Genomic DNA, 21,060 nt, shown 5'->3' with positions numbered 1-21,060 from the left:
GGGCAGAAAACTGCACCAAAATTAGGGTTTAGGGGTTTGATCGATCTGGCACTCAATCTGGATCAAAAAGACTTATTGTTTTACGTTCAAAACAATGATTTTGACCTGTTTAACACAATCAATTAACAAAAACACAAATTTTAACGTCAAAATTTTAAGTTTTGGTGAATTCTTTCAAAAACACCAAAAACCCAAAACTTTAAACACGAAATTGACACAAAAACCGATCGATTAATGATACCAATAGCTCTGATACCACTTGTAGGAACAATTAAACGGTATTAATCGATCTAATCTTCAATATCGAGTGCGGAATAACTCGATATTGAGTTTTATATCAAAAACACTTAGCAAACAATGATCTTGTGATGTTATTAGACTTGTAGATCTTAAAGATCGTAATAACCGAGTGCTAGAACCTCTGGAGATCGAAAACACAGCTAGGGAATGTTTAGAATTCGTAACCTTAACAATGAACCCGAAATCAACTATAAATATAGTCTGCACTCACAATCGTGCTGTTGCAAGATGCAACCTTGCAGTTGCACGCTGTACCCGTACGGATGCATGTTGCATCCATGCGGTTGCACCAACAGTGAGTAAATTAACTTTTATTGCATACGAACACGTATTCTATTACTCACCACATTTCATCTTATACGAATAAGTTATAATGAACTTAGGACTAACGTTTATGCACTAACAGTGCTAAATAAATAAGAATCTAAACACAATTCGAAGTCCTATAATTATATATTAATTCCATCAGCTTTTAATCTTCCATCTGGTGTCACCACACGTGACCCTCGTGTACCAAAAAACAAAGTTAGCTTGGAACAATATTTTCACGTGTTGTACAATCATCGCACGTTTGAACCACTTAAATGTTACCAATTGTGTAACTTCAAATCACCTATGCTATCCCATGATGGCCTCACTTTCTTTGTTTAATTTCTTCTTCACATCTAACAAATATATGAGTACTTGAACAGAAGGCTTATAAATGATGCACACCTTGTAGTGTTAAATTTAATTGATTATGTGGTTCGATTGATAATATTTTCCGGATGTTTGAATCTAAAATGAGTAGATAAAAGTATAACATCTAAGTTCTTTACTAGTGTTAGTTCTGTCGATGATATTTGAAATGAGCAGAGTATGATACTTTAGGTCATGACTATGTATGCGTACGAGTTATATCGTGGCATCCTTTAGCATATATGGTTGGTTATGTTGATTAGTAGGTCCAATTTTCCACATTTTGCAGTCAAATTTAACATTTTCGGCATGATATGCTTGACCACTTTAACCGACTATTGTATGTTATGTTTTTGTGCATTCTTACATAAACCCGGCTTGAAGTTTTGTCAACCACATTCTTACATAAAGCAAACCATACCCTGAACTCCTTGCGAGAGGTCACTAATTCAAATCTTGGAGTGGCCCGGGATGGTTTGTAAAATAGTCACGGACTATTCCGGTTAAGCCACGTACATCATAGTTAAAAATACTCGTCCTCTGTTATGACAACTTGTCTAGCACACCCACACCAGTGGAAGCGAGTATATAATTTGTTTGAGACAAACTTGCGAGAAATAATAGAAAGCAAATAAAGTAACTGATAACACGACGATTTAACGTGGTTCGGCAAACCCTGCCTACATCCACCCCAAGAGTCTCCTTTATACTTATAATATAAAAGAACCCGGTACAAGGAAAAAATACACTATGAGTTAAACCCAAACCCAAGCCCCTTAGATTTTAGTATGAAATCTAAGTTTCTCGTACACTCTTTTACACTCCTTACAAGAATAAAATTCTCAACCTCACAAAGAAAGGTTCCCGTTGATGTTACTGATCAACTCCCTATCTACTTTGTGATATCCTCACAAATAAACACACTCCGTTGATAAACCCTATCAACTATGTTTTTCTCTCATTTGTGATACTTGATCCCCTCTCTCTGGATCACTTGATCCTTTCTTGGATAATCTTCCCTTCTTTGCATCTATCACCTATTTATACTTGAAATTTCACCAACCATAAGCTTAGTCATCCATATGAAAACAAATAAATAAGTTATAGCCACCGTATGACTTTTTCAAAGCAAAAAATCAAACTTTTCTTTTTCTTTGAAATTTCCATGTAAATGTAACTAGCAAGTTTGACTTTGCTAACAACATGCAAAATCAAACTTTTAAATGTTTGTCAATTAATTTGGACTCTGTGCAACAATCTCCACCTTGACGAACATTTAACTTCTTCGTCACCGAAAATACTAACACCTAGTATTTCCACTTTTGGCCTCAGTTATCCCCGCTACACACACCATGAATCACCTCGTTCCTGAACCCCGATTCAAATAAAACGGCCAATAATCATGTGCAGCTAACCCTGTCAACTTACCTAGTTGCGGAGAGGAGTCTCGAATCACCTCTCCCACCACAGTAGGATTTTCCTTCTCACCATCGTCTACCTTGGTCACACATGTCCCAACATGTTCCCGACATGTTTCCCGCGTGGACACTTTCTAAACCTTCGAGACACGAGTACATTTTGTACTCGCCACCAGACGATATAAACCCTCATACTTCTCTCGCTTCATCAGGACCTTCACGCTACGTGTGATTTTCATAACTCCACCTACGGCCCAATATCCGTATCCTTGAGAATTCAACACGCATAAGGAAATTAGATTGTTGCACATCTTTGGTGTGTACGCCACACCACCAAGAGCGTAAGCAGCTCCGTGAAACAATTTTAATTTCACCATGCCAACACCCTCAACATCACATGTTGAACCATCACCTAAAGTCAGCACCCCCGCTTTCTTTAATATTAGCTTATCAAAATAAGCTTTCTTGGAACACACATGCATCGTACAAACAGATTCTAAAATCCATTCATCTTGAGCAGAAGTAGAACTTTTGGAGATTGTGAAAACATCTCCCACCGGTACAATAACTGCTACCACAGTCGATGAACCCCCAGATTTACCTTCACCATTCTTCCAGAGTGGACAGTCCGTCCGTAGTCACCCCACTCATGACATTTGAAGCACTGCATACCCTTCACACCGTCTTCTGATCTAGACCTACTGTTATCGCTAGATCTCTTCTCGGCAAACCTTCCCCTTCAATGACCAACCATAGCAAACCCATGCTCAAAACGGTCATCGGATCTTCGTCTCTTATCCTGCGAACTGGGAAGAGAGGCAAGAAGAATAAGGGTCTTATCTTCTTCCTCCTTTAAACCTTAACTTATTCAAGTTGATTAACCAGACCATTAAACACATCTATGTGTTCAATAATATACCAATCGTCATCCGCCATCTCAAATGGCTCCACCTTAAATTGCATACGGCCGTTTCTCGCCATCTCCAAACAAAACAAAAAACTTATCCGAAACACCTGGATGCTCTGATACCACTTGTTATGACAACTTGCCTAGCACACTCACACCAGCGGAAGCGAGGATATAATTTGTTTGAGACAAACTTGCGAGAAATAATAGAAAGCAAATAAAGTAACTGATAACACGAGGATTTAACGTGGTTCGGCAAACCCTGCCTACATCCACCCCAGGAGTCTCCTTTATTCTTATAATATAAAAGGACCCGGTACAAGGAAAAAATACACTATGAGTTAAACCCAAACCCCTTAGATTTTAGTATAAAATCTAAGTTTCTCGTACACTCTTTTACACTCCTTACAAGAATAAAACTCTCAACCTCACAAAGAAAGGTTCCCGTTGATGTTACTGATCAACTCCCTATCTACTTTGTGATATCCTCACAAATAAACACGCTCCGTTGATAAACCCTATCAACTATGTTTTTCTCTCATTTGTGATACTTGATCCTCTCTCTCTGGATCACTTGATCCTTTCTTGGATAATCTTCCCTCCTTTTCATCTATCACCTATTTATACTTGAAATTTCACCAACCATAAGCTTAGTCATCCATATGAAAACAAATAAATAAGTTATAGCCACCGTATGACTTTTTCAAAGCAAAAAATCAAACTTTTCTTTTTCTTTGAAATTTCCATGTAAATGTAACTAGCAAATATGACTTTGCTAACAACATGCAAAATCAAACTTTTAAATGTTTGTCAATTAATTTGGACTCTGTCCAACATCCTCCCGAGTAACCCGGACAGAGAAAACCTCAAAAATTTAAGAAAACCTCAAAACTTTAACTTCATTCTTAGAGAAAGTATAGATGCTTTAATTGATGGGGTTAATTTTTCCTTTAGTTGTTGAATTGATTATATCACTTCTTTCTCATCCTTTGTACCCATGATGACATTTTTTGATTCTTTTGGTGCCATATATTGACCTTTTGTACTGTTTTTCATATTGTTGTCTATTCCAGGATGCACAAGACTCAGTATCGAGGGCATCTTGAAAATCTTGAAGACTTTCAAGTGATGGTACCTCAGGTATCAAACAGTTGAGAACTAGTGGATTCTACGGCATGTCACACGAGCATTTCAAAGATTTGAAGTTTTTGTTACTATCTGATGACGACATGCAGAAAAACAATTACATATCACACTATTATCAGCGTGGAAACTTATATCGACCATCTGAGGATGATGATCGTGATACAGATGTTGAACTATGCCCAAGATGTCAAAATGTGAGGCTTGTTTACGACTGTCCAGCTGAAAGTTGTCAAGTGAAAGATCAACGTGGTGAGTTATGTAGGGCTTGTATAATCTGCATACCTCGGTGTGATCGATGTTGACGTTGTGTACACAATAGTGAATAGGAAGAAACGTTTTTAGATTATCTTTGCTCCAGTTTTCTATCGGAACTACCAAGTTGCCAAAAGGTTCAAGAAATAGATCTTAACGTTTCTATTTATTTTTTTTTTTTAATTTTTTTTTTTTTAACAGCAGACGGGATCACTCAGGGGACTTAACCACCTAGCGTTCATCTCCCGCAGTTGCATAACCTGCCCCCAATTGCTACCCAGGATGAAACCCGGCCCAATCCGAGGGCATGAGCGGTAAAAGACCCTCCCCCTGCCCCTGCAACGTGATGAGCGGAATGCAACCTTGGGTCGAACTCCTGACCTCTCGCTAAGAGAGACAGACCGCTACCACATGAGCTACAACACAAGATTAGATCTTGACGTTTCTGATGGGTCAAGTGAGACTGTCTGTTTACATGGCTACGTGATGATGATGATGCTCGGTGTGTTGAGTTTGTCAAAGGCTTAAGTGATTCAGCATCTGTTATCTAATGGTGTAGTCTGTTATCTAATGGCATAGTCGTAAGTTAGTAATCATCTTTAAGTGACAATCTCTCCGAAAACAAAACTTTGAGTTATCACAATTTTTTGATGTATCGTTATCTTTTACGCGTATAAAATAAGCATCTTTATGTGACGATCTCTTCGAAAACAAAATCTTTTCATTACACTTGTGAATATTTGTAACTTACAGTTGATCTGAAAAACCATGGCTTTCTTTTTATTTGCTCCCATCACAAAGTTTGCAGCTTTTATGGAAAAAATACTTCAAACTATCAGTTTAATTCGATAATGCATACCGCATTATTGATCTTGGCTAACCATATAGGATAAAAATAGTGCAATCAAGAATCAGCATAAATGAAATGATGTTAAATAGAATAAAACACCTAGAAGTGAACATACGGTTACTATACGAACAAGTTATGTGCTAAAGATTGTTAGCTCATAAATTCAACATGTCCTGCAACCTCTTTACACAAAAGCTTCGATTCGCTTGCTAACTTTAAGCTCTTGTGAATCACTAATCCCGTTAGCTTATGCGTCGACGTTGGTTCATACTTTTTAGCTTCCTCCTCACCCTCAATCAAAAAAGCTTCTCTCGCCGGGACCACATTTTCCCACCAAAATTCTCGTAAAACCTCGTGCATTAACTTCCAATATTCTTCATCTCTACAAACACGAAATATAGTGCTTCCACTAGTCGTCCAACAATACAAATCGACCCAATCGCGATTCATAACTTCCATTTGACCCTGAATTTGTGGCATATAATAAAACGGCAATGTGGTCCAAGGCGTAGCGGACTCGGGTTTTCCTTTGTTGAACGGACATTTGACTTCTAAAATCCCGGGATTTGGGAAATTACCGATAAGCCCGTCTGGGGATGCACCTATCCAATCGAATTTATCTTCTGAATGGGTTGCGAATCCTAATGAAGTTACTTCACGACCCGTTATGGTTTTGTATTTTTCTACGGCGGTTGACTCTTTAAGAACACCCCATTCCATGGCGTGTTTTGAAGCAACCGAAACGGTTGACTTTATATCTAAAGGGAAGACTTTTTCGTGCCAAAGTTCGTACCTTCGTTTGCCTTTCCATAACCCGAGAGCTGTGCTGAAGGTGCTAGTGGTCAGCCGGTCCTTTCTAAGGGCAAACCATTCCTCAGAACGTTGCGCAGGCGCACCTGATGGAGTCAGTTGACTAGTCAAAGTCAACCATTGGGGATCGTGGACTAGAGAAGGTGATGATGTTGACGCGCAAGTTGCAAACGGTCTGGAAAAGTTGACCTGGAACTTGTTTCTTTTGGGAAGATAATAAGGCCTCGGTTTATGGTGAATAAAATTGAGTCTAGTGACGCAAGCATAGCTCATCGCAGATATCTACAAAGAGCAATAACAAATCATTAATTTGGAAATTAAAAAAAAAAAGTAAAGAGAAGAACAACGCATTATAGAATTCAATATTCACAAATAGTTTTAGTCACAAACTTCATTTGACACATGCCTTTTCAGTTATTATCATCTCAATAACTTACTAATAGCTATAAAATTGCAACCTTGACAGCATTTATAGAGTAAGTGTTAATCTGAACAAGTTCAAAGGTCACAAACAAACGCGTTCCGAACAACTCAAACATTCAGCGCTGGACGATTCAATTAAGTGGTAAACAAACACACCCCAAGTGTTTATTTGGAACCATTGTACTAAAAGAAAGGCTACAAATGACATGATTTTACGCAGACAATAAACAAGGTTCGTTTAGGTTTATTTCATATTCCAATGTTCTAAACTTCAACTATTTATGTATTTGCATTTCCTCTAGCAAAATGGTCAGATTGCACCAATATATTGGGTGGAAATATTCAATAATTTGAGAAAAAGCAATCAAATTGGCCACTTTTTTTTTATCCAAAGCAGCTGATTCTTGCTGACGAAAATGTTTCTTCTCGCAAATTTTCGTGAAAAAAGAAAAGTTTAAAACAAAATTATACCACACTAGTCATCAACATTATATCAAACAGGTCATCAACATCTTAAACATAGAGAAATAACATCACCTACTACAACTTAAAAGAAAAAACAGTGTTACAATAAATAAATATATAAATTAAATAAATATATAAAAAGGAACTAAAAATATAGAAATGTAAAATACCTGCAGATAGGTCACAGTTCAGTATCCCTTTGATTTTATAAAGTAAGCTATACAGTAAGCAAACAGATAAGGAGTATTACAGGATGTTCATCAATTTGGCACAAAAAGTCCCAAATTGAAAAAACTGAAATGAATCTTTGAGCGCATAATGAAAAATGAATAAGAAAGATTTTACATACCCAGTTCAATTTAGCTGATTATTGGTTGTTTTGCAATCTTCAGTCAATAAAGCCCTAATCTTTTTGAAATTGAATTGCTAGGGTTTAAAGAAAAAGACGGATACTGTGTATGTCATTTTAAGTTTTCTGATACTTATCACGTCACAAAATTAATAAACGGAGACACTGCTGATTTCAATAAATCCATATATATTTTATTTTTTACTATTTACTATTAAATTAAAACTTAATTAATCCCTTTTTATTTATTTACTATTTATTTATTTATTTATTTTTTATTAAATTTCTATAATGATGATGTCATTATTAGATTAATTCATTTGTTAAGAAAAAAAAAAAAAAATCTAAGTCATCTTGATGATGTCATTAACATTAATTAAATATTTTATTTATTAGTTATGGTTTTTATCATATATACCCTTCTTAACTTTAATAATAGCATATTTACCCACTTAAATACGATTATATCATATGAGCTCATTTTAAACATATAAACTCATCATATTTACCAATTTATCCAATCTTAATGTGATACGTCTTTATGCCCTAATTTATTTAGCGGCAATTGTTCATGCTTGCTTTTTTTTCTTTTCCGAGCTACGTACTATGATATTAACTACCATAATCGATACATGCTAATCATCTAATTCTATTCAACGGTATAAAGCTATTATAAGGTGAGAATACGTAATGTGATCACTATTAGTTATCTGTATATATTAGTTTACTGTAATTTTTTTATTGTTGCTAATTTCTTTTAATTGATAGGCTACAGATACTATAAATCACGTTTCGTCAAAAAATTGATATGTATATCTAACTAATTACAATTGTTTACTTCTTTTGCTCACATCACCAGTAGCACTTCAGTTTTAGTTTTGACCAACAATACGATGAGATAACAATACTGATTTATTTGATAAAATAATATCTATAATGATAGTAAGTAAAAGTTGTATTATTTTGTAATAATAATTATTATTATAAAAATATCAATATTTATAATTACTAAGATGACATTATGATAAAACGATAATTCTAATTATGATAACTTTAATATTTACGATAATTTTTAATATTATCTTTAAAATAATAATTCTATTTAAAATAATAATAATAATGATATTTTATAGTAACAATGACATTTCTATTAAAATGATAATTTTTGTTAAAATGATAGTTTTAATACTAACGATACTTTTAATAATAATAGTAATGATAAAAATAATAAGAACGATAATTTTATCTAAATCAATATCTTATAATATTTTAATTTCATCATGATACTCTTACTCATTATTTCCTAATCGTTTCGTTTAATAGCTTTTAATCGTCTTTTATATCGTGTTCATAATAATGATAATAATAGTAATCAAAATAATTAGGTGTTACAAATATTTATTTTAATTACACTAATATTAATAATGATAGTTACTATAACATTATTAACGATAATACTAATAATTATCTTAATGATAATATAGTAATAATAATAATAACAATAACAATAACCATTTTTAAATAATGATATATATATATTAATAATGATAATAATAATAATAATAATAATAATAATACTAATAATAATAATAATAATAATAATAAAAATAATAATAATAATAATAATTGGATAATAATAATAATACTAATTATAACTTTAACGATAATAACGATAGTAATAAAAAAAATAACAATTTTTAATGATAATAATAAGATAAAACTCGAACGACGATAAAAATGACGATAATAATAATCATTTTTAATAAAAATATCGAAAATTCAATTGATTATAACTTCTAATCCGTTCATCGAAACCATTCGATATCTAAAGGAAAAGTTCTTAATTTTTCGCTAGCTTTCCAAGGACATGCATATCTTATACCTTATCTCAACTGCAAGTGTAAATAATTCAATATTCAACCTAACCTGTCTAAGGGCAATATCAAAAGTACAAGCATGCATAATCCTAAATACTCGAGCACTAGTCAGGGATACACTATTAGTATGTAAAAGTTAAATTATGAGTACTCACGTATCAATATTGAGATTCAATATTGCAGGAAAGGTACATAGACGCAACGGAAGTGATAAACACTATATTGACCTCACAAGCATACCCATGAACCATACTCAATCACCTCCATAGCTATAACCCATAATTTCCTTAATCATATCCTAGTCAAAAAACAATTTCGAAATCACTCGGACAGCACTCCGTCGTAATATTTTATGTATACTAATAATATCTTGAAATAATACGGAGTAAATATATATATGTAAATCGATTGAGAGAGTTTAGAGTAAAATATTTTCAAGTTTCTATGAAATAATAAAACCTATTGAATTCTATTTATAATAGATTTTTGAATTATTAAAGTGAATTATTAAAGTATGAATTATTAAAGTGAATTATTAAAGTATGAATTATTAAAGTGAATTATTAAAGTATGAATTATTAAAGTGAATTATTAAAGTTAAAGTAAAGGTAAAGTTTAAGTATAGTAAAAGTATAAAACTGTGTACGTATAATACGCGTATAAATATATATAATATTAATTTAAATCGTTATATATATTTAATAAAATAAAATATAAATATCGTTATCGTTATCTTTATCATACTAGTTAAGTAATGAGTTGTCAAAAGTGGTTCTAGATATTTATAAAAGTTATATACGTTTTAATAATAAAGTTCTTTTTAAACTGAAAACGTTTTTGTACGTTTGAAACTAAATAGATCAATCGAGTCTTTATGAGATTCAATCTTCCACTATCCTTTGTCTAGTTCTCAATGATTGACAATTTGTTCTTATTTATAAATCACTTTACCATTTTTCGAATATTGTTAAAATGGAAAGATTTCTCAAATCAACGTGGGCCTTTCAACAGAGACTTGTAATCATAATTCAATATATCTGATAATTCAATCATTTGATCTTATCTTCTAATTCCATTGATAAATATTTTGAAACAGATACAATCATATAAAGTATTTAATCTAATATTTTGTTTACGTTTCAAGTTATAATATATATACACATATACATATATAATCATATTCGTTTAATGGTTCGTGAATCGTTGGAACTTGGTCGAGGTTGAATGAATGTATGAACATAGTTTAAAATTCTTGCAATTTAACTTAACAAATATTGCTTATCGTGTCGGAAACATATAAAGATTAAAGTTTAAATTTGGTTGGAAATTTCCGGGTTGTCACAATGTATCTAACTTATTTTAATGTCCACTTGAAAAGTAAAAATAAGATTAATGGCCAAAATGATGACAAAATGGGAGAATTAAAATAGGAAAAATGATACTCTGGTTTTCACTTTCTGTACATCGAAAATTATAAACAAGATGGAAAGAATTTTGATAATTATACATTACACCACCCTAGAGTATAAACAAGTTACAAAAGGATAATTGGAGAATGCCAAAATTATCATTTAATAACCCTGAACTATATAGTACATATGTGTAAAATGAGTCAGATACACAAATTTAGTACTACGTAATTAATTCATATTGAACATTGCTCGAACAATTGATATTAGTTAGACTAGAGTAGTAACTCAAATGGGCTTTTAGAGTTAAAAGAAAAACATTATCAGATAATCAAATATATAACTCATTTTAAGAAAATAATAATAAAAAAAAAGATGCATACAAAGGACTTACCTTCGTCTCGGAATTCAAGTAATAGTCTCATAACCAGTAAACTACCAATGAACTTGTATTATTATTTACAACACCCTATTATATATTTGATTTCGTTGGGGTCACATGACCCCATTACTTTCTGCATAGGTTCGCCACTGGTGCCACTATCAATATTGACCACTAAATTCTTATAAGACGTAATATACTAAAACTAGAAATTTGAATATGAAACTATTTGGATAGAAATAAAAACATAAGAATTATACGGTAATACTATTAATAAAGGATATTACATACTCCCTATTTGAATGTGTTTTGTACTCATACATGCGTATTCATTAGATTTGGCTCGGTGATCGCATCTTTTGGTGGTATTTTGTTGTCCTTGGAATTTCGTCATTCATCATAAGGTACAGATATTCTAGGTGGTTTTAGGATCGCTTCGGTAAATCTTTCCTCTCAAAACTTTGTTTCGAATTGTGTATAAAAATTATTGGTATGACATACTTATTTGGAAATTCATTATATTTGTTAGTCTATAGATTGTGTTATGTTTCCTCATTTGGATGTACTAACGAGGTTGCTAATTATATTTGTTAATTGAGGAAATTAAAATAATTTGGTCTTTGGAAATTGTGTCAAAACCGTGCCTCGAAACAGCCCCGAAAAATGTCGTAAACATTTCGATAAAGAACATGTGTGAGTGTGGCGAGTGGTACGGTGATTCATATCGAGTGTCCCTCATTCCATGTGGCTTTACATCTCCCGTTAAGTCCGTTTGAACATTTTAAGAATTAGATCAAGCGTAAAATATTTAAGTGATTTCGTTAATTCTTCTTAAATATATTTTAAAGACTATTAATCACTTTAAATGGTATTTGAAATTTATAATTAATAAATCGGTTAAAACATTTTCGTAAAATGTGCCTAAGAGTAACCTATTCATGGAGGTCCCATGAGCGCGTTATTGTGACACCGGTAACGTGGCATCGACCGTAGCGGTGTATTTGTTATATCTACGGCGTCTCCTTTTGATTACCCGGTGGTGGTACGAGTTCTTTGTTATTTGTATTTTGATAGGAGGCGTATGGATCGATCCTAGGTATTTTGTTTTGACGGCGAACGTTTATCGAAGTGTCATACGAAACGTCACCGATATGAATGATTAGTGGAGTAATTGTAACACCCCGTTTTTCCCCGTACATGATTTATAGGTGTATCGCGTATGTACGATAGGTGTATGAAGGAATTGAGACATGTTCGTGCGTTAAAGTTCTTGTATGCGAAAAGTGACCAGACCAAGTTAAAGGTCGCGGCGTGGAGGAATGGGTCGCGGCGCGACATTACAAACAAATCAGGATCAGGAGGCATGGTAAGGAAGGCACCCGACCACGCCTTTGTAGTGACCCGAACTTTTCCATGTTTATATATATTAATTGAGATTGATATTTACATGATTAAATGTTTCCAACATGTTAAGCAATCAAACTTGTTAAGACTTGATTAATTGAAATATGTTTCATATAGACAATTGACCACCCAAGTTGACCGGTGATTCACAAACGTTAAAACTTGTAAAAACTATATGATGACATATATATGGATATATATATATATATATATATATATATATATATATATATATATATATATATATATATATATATATATATATATATAGTTAACATGATACTATGATAAGTAAACATATCATTAAGTATATTAACAATGAACTACATATGTAAAAACAAGACTACTAACTTAATGATTTTTTAAACGAGACATATATGTAACGATTATCGTTGTAAAGACATTTAATGGATATATATCATATTAAGAGATATTCATACATGATAATATCATGATAATATAATAATTTAAAATCTCATTTGATATTATAAATATTGGGTTAACAACATTTAACAAGATCGTTAACCTAAAGGTTTCAAAACAACACTTACATGTAACGACTAACGATGACTTAACGACTCAGTTAAAATGTATATACATGTAGTGTTTTAATATGTATTTATACACTTTTGAAAGACTTCAATACACTTATCAAAATACTTCTACTTAACAAAAATGCTTACAATTACATCCTCGTTCAGTTTCATCAACAATTCTACTCGTATGCACCCGTATTCGTACTCGTACAATACACAGCTTTTAGATGTATGTACTATTGGTATATACACTCCAATGATCAGCTCTTAGCAGCCCATGTGAGTCACCTAACACATGTGAGAACCATCATTTGGCAACTAGCATGAAATATCTCATAAAATTACAAAAATATGAGTAATCATTCATGACTTATTTACATGAAAACAAAATTACATATCCTTTATATCTAATCCATACACCAACGACCAAAAACACCTACAAACACTTTCATTCTTCAATTTTCTTCATCTAATTAATCTCTCTCAAGTTCTATCTTCAAGTTCTAAGTGTTCTTCATATATTTTACAAGTTCTAGTTACATAAAATCAAGAATACTTTCAAGTTTGCTAGCTCACTTCCAATCTTGTAAGGTGATCATCCAACCTCAAGAAATCTTTGTTTCTTACAGTAGGTTATCATTCTAATACAAGGTAATAATCATATTCAAACTTTGGTTCAATTTCTATAACTATAACAATCTTATTTCAAGTGATGATCTTACTTGAACTTGTTTTCGTGTCATGATTCTGCTTCAAGAACTTCGAGCCATCCAAGGATCCGTTGAAGCTAGATCCATTTTTCTCTTTTCCAGTAGGTTTATCCAAGGAACTTAAGGTAGTAATGATGTTCATAACATCATTCGATTCATACATATAAAGCTATCTTATTCGAAGGTTTAAACTTGTAATCACTAGAACATAGTTTAGTTAATTCTAAACTTGTTCGCAAACAAAAGTTAATCCTTCTAACTTGACTTTTAAAATCAACTAAACACATGTTCTATATCTATATGATATGCTAACTTAATGATTTAAAACCTGGAAACACGAAAAACACCGTAAAACCGGATTTACGCCGTCGTAGTAACACCGCGGGCTGTTTTGGGTTAGTTAATTAAAAACTATGATAAACTTTGATTTAAAAGCTGTTATTCTGAGAAAATGATTTTTATTATGAACATGAAACTATATCCAAAAATTATGGTTAAACTCAAAGTGGAAGTATGTTTTCTAAAATGGTCATCTAGACGTCGTTCTTTCGACTGAAATGACTACCTTTACAAAAACGACTTGTAACTTATTTTTCCGACTATAAACCTATACTTTTTCTGTTTATATTCATAAAATAGAGTTCAATATGAAACCATAGCAATTTGATTCACTCAAAACGGATTTAAAATGAAGAAGTTATGGGTAAAACAAGATTGGATAATTTTTCTCATTTTAGCTACGTGAAAATTGGTAACAAATCTATTCCAACCATAACTTAATCAACTTGTATTGTATATTATGTAATCTTGAGATACCATAGACACGTATACAATGTTTCGACCTATCATGTCGACACATCTATATATATTTCGGAACAACCATAGACACTCTATATGTGAATGTTGGAGTTAGCTATACAGGGTTGAGGTTGATTCCAAAATATATATAGTTTGAGTTGTGATCAATACTGAGATACGTATACACTGGGTCGTGGATTGATTCAAGATAATATTTATCGATTTATTTCTGTACATCTAACTGTGGACAACTAGTTGTAGGTTACTAACGAGGACAGCTGACTTAATAAACTTAAAACATCAAAATATATTAAAAGTGTTGTAAATATATTTTGAACATACTTTGATATATATGTATATATTGTTATAGGTTCGTGAATCAACCAGTGGCCAAGTCTTACTTCCCGACGAAGTAAAAATCTGTGAAAGTGAGTTATAGTCCCACTTTTAAAATCTAATATTTTTGGGATGAGAATACATGCAGGTTTTATAAATGATTTACAAAATAGACACAAGTACGTGAAACTACATTCTATGGTTGAATTATCGAAATCGAATATGCCCCTTTTTATTAAGTCTGGTAATCTAAGAATTAGGGAACAGACACCCTAATTGACGCGAATCCTAAAGATAGATCTATTGGGCCTAACAAATCCCATCCAAAGTACCGGATGCTTTAGTACTTCGAAATTTATATCATATCCGAAGGGTGTCCCGGAATGATGGGGATATTCTTATATATGCATCTTGTTAATGTCGGTTACCAGGTGTTCACCATATGAATGATTTTTATCTCTATGTATGGAATGTGTATTGAAATATGAAATCTTGTGGTCTATTGTTACGATTTGATATATATAGGTTAAACCTATAACTCACCAACATTTTTGTTGACGTTTAAAGCATGTTTATTCTCAGGTGATTATTAAGAGCTTCCGCTGTCGCATACTTAAATAAGGACGAGATTTGGAGTCCATGCTTGTATGATATTGTGTAAAAACTGCATTCAAGAAACTTATTTTGTTGTAACATATTTGTATTGTAAACCATTATGTAATGGTCGTGTGTAAACAGGATATTTTAGATTATCATTATTTGATAATCTACGTAAAGCTTTTTAAAACCTTTATCTATGAAATAAAGGTTATGGTTTGTTTTAAAAATGAATGCAGTCTTTGAAAAATGTCTCATATAGAGGTCAAAACCTCGCAACGAAATCAATTAATATGGAACGTTTTTAATCAATAAGAACGGGACATTTCAGTTGGTATCAGAGCGTTGGTCTTAGAGAACCAGAATTTTGCATTAGTGTGTCTTATCAAGTTTGTTAGGATGCATTAGTAAGTCTGGACTTCGACCGTGTTTACTTGAAAAATGATTGCTTAACAAATTTTGTTGGAAACTATATATTTTTAACATGTGAATATTATGTGATATATTAATCTCTTAACGCGTTTGATATTATGTGATAGATGTCTACCTCTAGAACAAGTCCCATTGACTCACCTAATAATAATGAAGAGTCAAATGTAAATTGGAATGATTCGTGGACTGATTCACAAGTTCCCGAAGAGGAACCGGAAGAAGAGTCGGAACCGGAAGAAGAGTCGGAACCGGAAGAAGAATCGGAACCGGAAGAAGAATCGGAACTGGATGAAGAAGTAGAACCGGTGGGGGAAATAATAAAACGGTTAAGTAAAAGAAAATACTCAACCAACCGACCAAGGTTAATTATGGTCAATGGTGTTTCCGCCAAGGAAGCAAAATATTGGGAGGATTACCAATTCTCCGATGAATCGGATTCTGACGAGAATTCCGATGATGTTATAGAAATTACCCCAACTGAATTTAAAAAGGCAAAAGAAAATAATAAGGGAAAGGGCATAAAAATAGAGAAATCTAATTCCAACCCCGATGAACTTTATATGTATCGTCAACCCCCGAAGTCCTTAAGTTGTAACAATGACCCGAGAACCTCTAAACCACCAGGTTTTTCTAAACCAATGTGGACAACGACGGCTCGTATTAGGGGAACATCATATATCCCTAGAAACTTGGCAAAACGAACCAAAACCGAAGAAGAAGAAACGAGCGAGTCGGAATAAGATAGTTGTATTCGTGTGGTGTAATATATGTAATATAGTGTTCTTATGCTTTATGATATATGTAAAAATTGCTTGTATTAATAAGTATTTTTTTATGAATCTAACTCTTGTCTATTTTACAGTTTAAAAACACAAAATAGATAGACAACCCAATATTTTAAGAGACCTACCCGGAGACATGATTGATGAAATCTTGTCTAGAGTCGGCCAGAATTCCTCGGCACAACTATTTAAGGCGAGATCAGTTTGTAAGACATTCGAAGAACGTTCCAAGAATGTCTTGGTTTATAAGAGACTTTCGTTTGAAAGATGGGGGATATCACATTGGGAAACCCATAAGTTACGATGTGTTTACTTTGACGCATATATTGCGGGGAACCCAAATGCTATTTTACGCAACGGGTTAAGAAATTATTTTGACTCAATATATCCGAATATTGGACTTCGTGATTTAGAAAAAGCGGCTAACATGCAACATAAAGAAGCATGTTATGCTTACGGATTAGTAATGTTCGCTTCTCACCAAAGTGAGAACAAGAACATCGGGCTACAACTATTAAACAAAATATTTCCACAAGTGACGGAGTCGGTAATTGGGGTAAGAAATGAGGTTTTTAGATTATTACGGGACTGTTGGACATTACGTAACCCTCGTCCCTTTGATGACGTTACAACACGCTGTCTTATCAACGGCCATAACGGTTATGTTCCACAAGACCAAGGATGGGAAGTAGTCCTAGTAAAACCAGAATGCATGACTTGTTTCTGGACGTATGAATTACGTGTCTTTATTGCCTTTGCTGAACGACTTGTGTACTAGCTAGAATTATCTTCACAACTATCTTGTATCAAAGTTATTGTGTGCTATATTTCATGCTTTATGTAAAATAAGCGATATTGTAAGTTTGTAAAATATTGTATAAAAGTGTGAACGCGAAATATTATTACAATCAGTTTTTCATATAGAATTGTAGTGGTTGAATTGTATATTAGCTACTAAGTATGAACTTAACGGGTAGGTACTACCCGAATTTAAACTTATAAAATGCTAATATGAAGAAAAAGCTTTTATAAATGAGTTCATATTATGCTACGAAATACTATTAACTACTCTTAATATTCTGTATGATTAACTTGTTCCATTTGACTATTTTGAAGGAAATGGCACCGACTACTCGACACACCGTGAATATGAATGAAGAGGAATTCCGTACTTTTCTAGCTTCAAACATAGCCGCAGTACAGGCTGCGCTACATACCAACAATAACCTTGGATCTGGCAGTACAGGAAATCGTGTAGGATGCACCTACAAAGAATTCACTGCCTGCAAACCTTTGTGTAACGACCCGGAAATTTCCGACCAAATTTAAACCCTAATCTCTATATGTTTCAGACACGATAAGCAAGATCGGCAATTCTGAGTCTAGAAAATTTTGAAACGATATCCATATATTCAATTGACCTTTGACTATTCCTGACGATTCACGAACCACTATTTGTAAATAGATATATGTGTATATATAATAACTTAAAATAATAATATACGATATAATTAAATTGTTATAAATCTATATATATAGAGAAAGAGAGTATATCAAATATAATTGTATTACTCGTTGGACGTTTCGATTATTATTTAGAAAAGTTTAATTCGAATTTATGTCGACTAAACTGTAACTATTGGCTATCCAATTTAAGATCTGTGCTTGATTGAGTGATTGAATTCCTTTGCATTTTAGTAATTATTATTATTATATTATTATTAAATTATTATTTCGTCCGTGAATGAATAGAAGGATCAAAAGTTGTTATACGTTTCTTTCAAATTGCAAATTGAAATAGTGATTTGATTATAATATTATTTCTGTTATTAATCATATCCGTGAATGTATAGTGTCAATTAACATTATTAATGTTTATGGGTTTACACATATGTTATATATACATATATCATATAGAGATATTTAGGCATAATTGAAACCATATTTCCATATCATCTTTTTTTTTCCAACCAAGCAACAACCGTGAGTTATCTTCTTCATCACCAAAATCCTTCGTCTACTCGAGCCACCACAATCGGCTCACCTTTAAAACCGGCATCCTTCACCACTATCCACCCTCCACGACCAACAATCCCATCGCCACAACTACCCTCTTCAACTGGAACCGTCACCTTTCACCACTTTTATTTTCTGTTTTCCTACACACATTAAGAATAACACCCACTAACTAAACCACACGAAACCTACTGTTGCAGTCTTCACCATCTTCAAACCATCATCAAACATCAATCACTTGTCACCATCATCTAATTACGGTTCCTATTCTAGTTCGATCAACCCACTATCACCTTTGGAGACAACCATAACCCGTCACCTTTATATCTCCTTATATACTTTTCTTTCTCCTTCTCAACTTCCAACCATCAAAAATTGAAACATTTATGGTTCGAGCTTGTACTTGCTGCTACTACGAAGTTACTATTGATGCCCTTATGTAATCTGTTTCTGTTTCGAAGGTCAAGAACAGGAAACTAGAAACCTTTGTTTGTTTTATTTTCTTCTTGTATCTATTACGAACCAAACCCGCAACCCACTTCTGTTCTTGTTTCTCGACTCCTTTACTTCAGTTATATGGGTTCGATCTCCATCACACTTGGCTATATTCATGAAGACAACTACAGTGTTTCCGCCTTATTTTCTTGTTCGAGAATTTTTACACCTTATTACTGTTTTCCAGCCTTCCAAAACCGACACCATACACCACCAACAGAACCACCCACTTCAAACCGTTGAACCACCTCAGCCTAACAAACCCTTGCTGCAACCACACACCAACATCACCTTGATCACTCTTCTCCATCATCACCTTCTTTGAACCTCACTACCATATTCAACCATCGGCACAAACCACCAAAACCGCCACACCATTTCAAATAATGCTACCACCACATATATATTTTATTTGTTCCTGTTATTTGATCAAACCGCCACAAACACCCATCCTTGATTGCTGCTACGTTAACTTCTGTTTCTATGCAAACCCACCCAAAAACCACCACAATAATATAAAACAAGTATTAAAGGTATACGAGAAATTCTGTATCTAGTATGGTAAGATGGTTTTTATAAATTATGAGCATATTCCAATCAAGGGGACAAGGTGACATCAAAAGGATGATGATGTCCTATTTTTATTGGTTTGAAAAATAAAAAGGGTGTAACATAGATATGGGTATCCAAGTGAAAGTATCCAATGCATTATATATTTTTAAAACCGTTCCAATATGACCAACAAAACCGCATCCTCAAATTTCCACGTGGGTCCGCATTTCTGTTTCAAGAAGGTGCCGAGTTAAGAAGTCCAATTCGGTTTCTTTTATTTCCAAACGAACACAAACTGAAAAATGGAACTCAATCCCTCATGAGTCTCCTAATTGATAAATGGGTTTTATATTGGGTCTCAAAATATATATGGATATATTGCACTAGCCCACAATCTTAGTATTCTTATTATTATGATGATGAGACCGTTATAAAGCAAAAATGATGAGAGGATCATGATACTGACGACAATTATATGAAACGAATATGATTATGATAAGCTTACGGGGGTTAAATGATTAGACGTAAGAGTTGTTACAATAATGTAATGGACGATTCAATGGTTAGAGGTGTGATAGGAAACCGAAAGGTCTTAGGTTCGAGTTCGTTCGGAGCCACTTATTTTTTTTAGAAAAGCTTTAGAAGGTTCGTGAATCCGAGGCCAACCCTACACTTGTTCAGTGATGTTATATGTATTTTTACTACAAAATACATTAGGTGAGTATATAGTTCCCTTTTAACTCTAAATATTTTGGGCTGAGAATACATGCGCTGTTTTTTATAAATGATTTACGTTATGGACGCAAGTGATCAAAAATATAAATTCTACGTTGAGTTGTACCATGGCATATCTCTTTATACTTGGTAGCTAATATTTACGTGAGGAGCGTAAACGCGAATCCTGTTGATAGATCTATCGGGCCTGACAACCCCAACCGGGCTGGACGACCAGTTTTAAACGGTTGCACAGTACTTCGTTTCGTTACTACACTTGGTACAGTGTAGGGTTTATTTAAGAGTATGCTGCTGTGATTTAAATGTTAAGTATGGTTACCAAGTGCTCAACGTCTTTTCCATACACGAGGAGTGTATTATGTATAAACCTGAAATCTTGTGGTCCATAGTTATAACGCTGC

General features: G+C 33.3%; 1 protein-coding gene and 1 pseudogene across 1 annotated transcript in view; one reads left to right on the top strand and one right to left on the bottom strand.

Annotated features, from left to right (window-relative positions):
- The first annotated feature begins 4,369 nt into the window (after nt 1-4,369).
- LOC139860175 (F-box protein SKIP14-like) lies at nt 4,370-5,019 on the top strand (annotated as a pseudogene).
- A 525-nt stretch (nt 5,020-5,544) lies between these two features.
- Nucleotides 5,545-21,060, bottom strand: part of LOC139858160 (uncharacterized) — a 232,098-nt gene continuing 216,582 nt past the window's right edge. Inside the window, exons 2-3 of the mRNA XM_071847010.1 lie at nt 7,420-7,437; nt 5,545-6,643 (exon numbers count right to left, since the gene is read on the bottom strand). Of these exons, the coding sequence (XP_071703111.1) occupies nt 5,702-6,634 (933 nt within the window). The 5' untranslated portion in view covers nt 6,635-6,643; nt 7,420-7,437 and the 3' untranslated portion in view covers nt 5,545-5,701. The remainder of the gene's footprint in view (nt 6,644-7,419; nt 7,438-21,060) is intronic.

Source organism: Rutidosis leptorrhynchoides, chromosome 7, assembly GCF_046630445.1.
Source record: "Rutidosis leptorrhynchoides isolate AG116_Rl617_1_P2 chromosome 7, CSIRO_AGI_Rlap_v1, whole genome shotgun sequence".
Taxonomy (NCBI): Eukaryota; Viridiplantae; Streptophyta; class Magnoliopsida; order Asterales; family Asteraceae; genus Rutidosis; species Rutidosis leptorrhynchoides.
The sequence above is the reverse complement of the archived record's forward strand: the minus strand, read 5'-3'. Positions and strand labels throughout refer to the sequence as shown.